At 30.4% G+C, this 6,114-nt stretch overlaps 1 protein-coding gene and 1 long non-coding RNA gene across 2 annotated transcripts; one reads left to right on the forward strand and one right to left on the reverse strand.

Annotated features, from left to right (window-relative positions):
* Nucleotides 1–1,338, forward strand: LOC105110572 (patellin-1-like). The gene is made up of 3 exons (XM_011005647.1): nt 1–155; nt 407–542; nt 670–1,338. Exons 1-3 carry the CDS (start codon nt 73–75, stop codon nt 922–924), a joined length of 474 nt encoding a protein of 157 aa, XP_011003949.1. The 5' UTR covers nt 1–72; the 3' UTR covers nt 925–1,338.
* Nucleotides 1,050–1,811, reverse strand: LOC105110571 (uncharacterized). The gene is made up of 2 exons (XR_839499.1): nt 1,622–1,811; nt 1,050–1,582 (listed from the first exon to the last, which is right to left on the reverse strand). It is a non-coding gene; the product is annotated as an uncharacterized LOC105110571 (long non-coding RNA).
* Between the last annotated feature and the right edge of the window lie 4,303 nt (nt 1,812–6,114).

Consider the following 6,114-nt stretch of genomic DNA (forward strand, 5'->3'; position numbering starts at 1 on the left):
TTAATTTGATGTGGGTTTTGGTATTTGAAGGTGTTCATAAATGTTCCGTGGTGGTACCTAACATTCAATAAGATGATCAGTCCTTTCCTGACACAAAGGACAAAGAGCAAGTTTGTATTTGCTGGTCCATCCAAATCTGCTGAAACCCTTTTCAAGTAAGTGCAATTCCTTAATCTGGCTTCCTTTATTTTTCCTTCATGATGTTTGATCATTATTTGCTTTCTTGGAATTCTGTATATTGCGTGATCATTAATAGTTCTGACAAGTCCCGTGATATCTCTTCCTCTTTATGGTTAAAGACATCTCTTAGATTCATCTTCTTTTTCTCCGTGTTAATTTCTTCATGTTGATATAATCTCTCATATGTCTGGTGGTGTATTTATGTGTGTTTATTGATGATATACAGATACATAGCTCCTGAAGAAGTGCCAGTTCAGTATGGTGGACTGAGCAGGGATGGTGAATTCACAGTTGCTGACTCTGTCACAGATGTTACTATTAAGCCAACATCAAAGCACACTGTTGAATTCCCAGTTTCTGAGGTACATATCTAAATTTAATAAGCCGGTTTTGATTCTTAAACTAACAATAAGCAAGCATTTTTCTTTCTTTCTTTCTTTCTTTCTTTTGGGTGAAGCGTTGGTGACATCAAATTAATTTTAATTTCAGGCATGTATTCTTGCTTGGGAGCTTCGAGTTTTGGGTTGGGACGTTAGCTATGAAGCTGAATTCATGCCTAGCGCAGAGGATGGTTACACTGTTATCGTATCAAAGACTAGGAAGGTTACCTCAACCGACGAGCCTGTGATCTCAGACACATTCAAAATTGGTGAACCTGGCAAGGTTGTGCTTACCATTGATAACCAAACCTCCAAGAAGAAGAAGCTCCTCTATAGATCGAAGACCAAGCCCATTTCTGAATGAGCTTCAAGGATCAGGGCCATCGTAGAGTTTTTAACTTCCAATCATTTAGAAGACATGGATGGCATGCAAGGAGTCCTATAATGCATGAACACGAGGGTGGAGTTTTGTTTTTGTTTAATTTTTTGTTCTTATGAAGTCTGGGGCATTTATTTATATATTTCATTATACATTAGTTTTTTGGGGGTGGGTTTTCTTGTTTGGTGTTGAATTGGATACAATTTACTGGTAAAGACATTCTGGGATATCATGGATTGACAGACAGATTTGAGGTTAAAGCATGAAGAACATGAAAATGTGACTGCCAAGGTGGAAAGAATATCGTCTGTTATCATTCTTGATACTCTTACCTGTAAAATTTGTGTAAATGTGATGGTGTATAATTTCCTAATACATGTCTTTGATAAATTCATAGCATTTCTCGTGGATCCACTTCAGTCAAACATGAAGTTGGTTTTAAATCTTCCCACACCGTGCTCATCTTCTCGATCCCATAATTTTGTGATGCATTGGAAGGTAAGTCCCAAGCTTTGATTCGGGGCATTGAAGGGCACGCCCTAGGACAAGAAATGCGAGTATCTCACCATTAGAGAACAAACTGGTTGGTGCCAAGAAATTAGAATTGAAGAATCAAGCCTTATGACTAGATAAGGCAAGTTACCTGCTGGAAAAAAGATGTGTGTATAATCAATTAAGTTACTTGCTGGAAACGTAAATAGCAATGAAAGTGATGCAAAACAGTTGTTTATGGCTTATTTTCTGTCGAAGGAAGAAGCTCTTTCAGGGTGGTTTTATTCTTTGGAGCATTCTGTCTCACCATTAACAAAAAACAGTTCAAGATATCATATGCTCAAAAACTGTTCATCTCAGACGAAACGAAACACATCACAATTTATACGCTTTCTTCTCTTATAGTTTCAAAGTCTTTTTTTTACCTTCTTGTCATGTAAAAACATCCAATTCACATGTATCCATGGCACTTTTCTGGCTACAACTTGGACAATGGTGGCTTCAAGTTGTGAAGGAAGAGTTTTTTGTCAAGTTCTTCAGTCTAAGATCAATCACGTTAGTGAAGAATCCTACTTTTGTGATCAAGATGCGTTAGGCATTGCTTGGCCAAGGAGAACACGTTTAACTTCTGAAATGTTATCCTGATCCACACTTGCACTAACAAAGATGAATTATTTATTAAATATATTAAAATAATATTTATTTATTTATTTAAATTTATTTGAAACACGTAACAAAATAAAAAATCATAGCAGCTGGTCCCGTCAACAAGGATATCACCTAATCAATAACCAGTATTCAGCACAGTGCAGAGATTAACGTTGACTGACATCTCATGCTTATTGTTTTTTCTCGAAGGGAATTTGATCTCTGTCTCTGTGGGCAGACGAAAACGAAAGAGACAACTCCCCTGTAAATCCCTGGTTTTTATCTCGCCTCGCCTGTCTCGATCCTGACATCATTTTCAAATGTACAAGCAAAATGTTTGGAGATGCTGAGATCATGGTTGTGATTATCTTATTAATAGAGATTAATTAACAGTAATAATCTACCTGATTGTTATCCAGCTGAATTGATCCTCGAGGATGGATTTTCTTTTCATGTGGCCATTGGGTCCATAATGACATGGCATGAGATTTTGCTAATAAGATACATGGAACATCGTTATTAGACCTCCGAATCTATCCAGTTAAGGAGGCTGGTACCACTAAATAAAAAATTGAAAAAAAAAATTGAATTTTTAATATTTTATATAAAAAAATTAAAAAATAAATCATGTAAATATAAGTTATATATATTATAAATAATAAAATTTAAAATATTATCTCAAAAGGTTTTTTATTGCATATTAAAAAGATACTATATTAGTATATTATTCTTTTAAATTGAATTATTTAAACTAAAAATATTTTTTTATCTCACATTAAAAAATATAATTTAGTTTATAAACATAAAGTATATATATTAAAGGACTTCAAATCCTATATTAAAAAAAATAAATATTATTCTAGTATTTATACCTATATTAAAAAAATTAAATATTATTCTAGTATTTATATAACGAAATTTAAAAATAATTAATAATCAAGTAAAAAATATAAAAAAATATGGGTCTCTAGCTATAAAAAAAATACATTTACAAAAAAGAAAGGATTTTAACAGAATTTTGTTGAATCATCAAACTAGTTCAGATTTAATAACTATAATATAGACCATATGATTTATATATTATTATGGCTATCTAAATTTTTTTTTCCCTATGTCGTCATTAAAAAAATCATTTTAATTCCTTTTCCTCCTATTATCATTGAGAATTTTTACTATGTTCAAACTGTAATAATAAAAGGGGATATAAAAAGGATTGAGAATAAAAAAAATGTTATATTATGTATATCTTTTTTATATTATATCTATCTATAATTATAAATTTAAATTGTTATCACACACACATACAAAATGAATCATTGTTAAATAAAAAATCCACAAATCTTCAGAAAACAAATAATAAAACTCATACATTAATATTTGGCCTTACTCCAAACATGTTGCTCTTTTTTATATGGATGAATTATTAATATATATTGATGGAAAGTGTCAGATGTCTAGTTTCTATCTTAACTAGAATCATAATAAAATTCTATATGTTGCACCATATATGGATCAAGTGGTATACAAAGATCAAGCTTAACAAATTTGCAACTTGTTAACTCAAATATTCATAATCAGCCTAACCAATTTCTCATGGATTCTTTTAGTTTTAAACCTTATAATAAGCCTAATTGGTACCTTTAATGTATATTTAGTGATTCTCGTTGATTCACATTATTCTTCCTCTCTTCAAAATGACTCAACCTTGAATCATCACTTTGGTTGAATGTTAACTCGCTTTTAGAATACAGATTAACTCGATTTTATGATTTTAATCCTCTTGTTTTTTAGAGTTGAGTGTATAATATTTTGTAGCAACGTGGGGATTCTTCCACTAGTAGGGGTTGTATTCTTATTGACAAAGTCATAGAGTCTTAGAGCTTGTATCACACCTAGTTTTTTTTATTTATGCGTGAGGGAAACTTAAATGGAGATCGATAATGACTGGATTTTTTAGAGTATCTCATATGAAATGAGTATATGTAGCTCATTTTAAATATAAAAGTGTGAGTGTTGTTTGCTTACATGTCATTCCTCCCTGCTTTCTAAAGGAACTAGATTTATTGTTGTACATTTAGGTAGCGTTTGTTTATGAGGTTGTATATGTGTTTTGTTTAAAACAAAGATGCAACATGTTTGGTAATTAAAAAAAAAATAGTTTACTGTTCATGAGACCCATAATGATTTGCATTTGAAACATAGGGGGAAGAAAAACAACTCCTTGCTGCTTCTTGTGAGAATGAAGTTCACTGAAAAGTGTAGTCATACTACACTATTCAGTAAATAGTGGAGCATGCCTTCACTTTTCACGTGAACAGTGGAGGCATGCTCCACTATTTCAGCCGAATCGAGTCCGGTTCAAAACTCGAAATACATTAAACTTGGTACGACTAAGTAAAATAAAAAAATATTTTTTATTTGTTAATTGTGTTTTATAAAAAAAAAAACTGGTGTTTAACATTATTCAATGACACTACATACTGGTGTTTAACATTATTTAATAACACTACATAAATTAGACGAAGATCACTTAATGAAGTAGCATTTGTATAATTTATTGCAATCCCAATTTTGTTTCTAGTTATATTTTACCTGATGTTATTACGCACTTAAGAAACTAAGAAAATTGTAGTCATTGTCGGATGTATTTCATATGTGATGGTATTGTAGATAGTTTAATGGAACAATAAAAAATATTTTATACAAAGTATCTTTTATTTCATGATGTAATAACAATAGTTAAATCTACAATATTTAAATTAAAACCATCAATATTAATATATATTTTTAAAAATTATTTTATAACTTTAATTTCAACCATAATTTTAACCAAACACACACAAATACCAAATCAACCTCAACAAAAAGTACTTTTTTATAAAGAAAAAATATTTTTTTATAAAATATTTTTTTTTAAATTACAACTATAAAAGCTACCACAATATCAAATGGACTATTAGTAATACTTGTTGTTATGCAAGAAAAAAAAGTGACAAGATACAGTTACATCACTATAATAGCATCATTGAACACTTGCACATGATGTGAGAGTTATTAGAGACTTAGAAAAGCTAGAGTCTATGTAGTAGAAAGATTAGTTACTCCATTCTATCTTATAGTTTCGTCAATCATAGAAAATGTTTCTGGTAAAGAGTGAAAATGAATGAATTACCTTTTTTATTATTTTTTCCACAATCATTATTATACAATTAGTGATGCTTGTTGCTATGGAACAAAACAAATGTGAAGATGTAATTGCATCACCACAATAACATCATTGAAGACCTACACCTTATGGTAGAGTTGTTGGAGACTTTGAGGAGCTGAAGCCTCTACACTAGGAAGATCAGTTACTTCTTCTTGTCCTAAAGTTTTGTCAATTATAGAAAGTGTTTATAATAAAAGAGCGAAAATGAATGAATTACTTTTTTATTCTATTTTTCACAAATGACATCCCTAATAAAGTTGTGAAAACACTTCACATAAAAAAATTAATTTCCTCAACTGGAAAACTGAGCTTATGAGTGATTCTTGTAAAACTGGTCCTTGTTGGGATAATAAACACTTTGATGTTTAAGTTAGTACTTGTATGCATGGAGAAAATAATGAATATGAAGAAAATATAGGTAAGAGGTGAAGAAACATATTTGGGCATTGCAAGATTATGGACCTCTTATGCCATAAAAAAAATGTCATTAACTTGGTTTTATAACTAGGTGTATTTATACATCTAGACTTGTAATTTCTTCATGAAAAAGGAATCATGTCAATGACCAATCGATATGGCTTATTTTTTTAATGTGATTTTGTATCATGAGTTTTATGTTTGGTACGTAATTCCTTGGTATGCTATGTTTATCTAATGAAGTATATTTAATTTTATCGGTTTTCATGTAGTTAGTGGTAATTAAAAAAAATAGTGCATGTCTTACAAAAATTTTGCCTACATGAGATATAAAAATTATGTTTTGCAAATTAAAGTTGTTAGTACAAGGACAAAATAAACATGAGAGAAAAATTAAAAAGAAACATAAA

The sequence above is a fragment of the Populus euphratica genome, unplaced genomic scaffold, assembly GCF_000495115.2.
Source record: "Populus euphratica unplaced genomic scaffold, PopEup_1.0 scaffold257.1, whole genome shotgun sequence".
In the NCBI taxonomy this organism is placed as follows: domain Eukaryota; kingdom Viridiplantae; phylum Streptophyta; class Magnoliopsida; order Malpighiales; family Salicaceae; genus Populus; species Populus euphratica.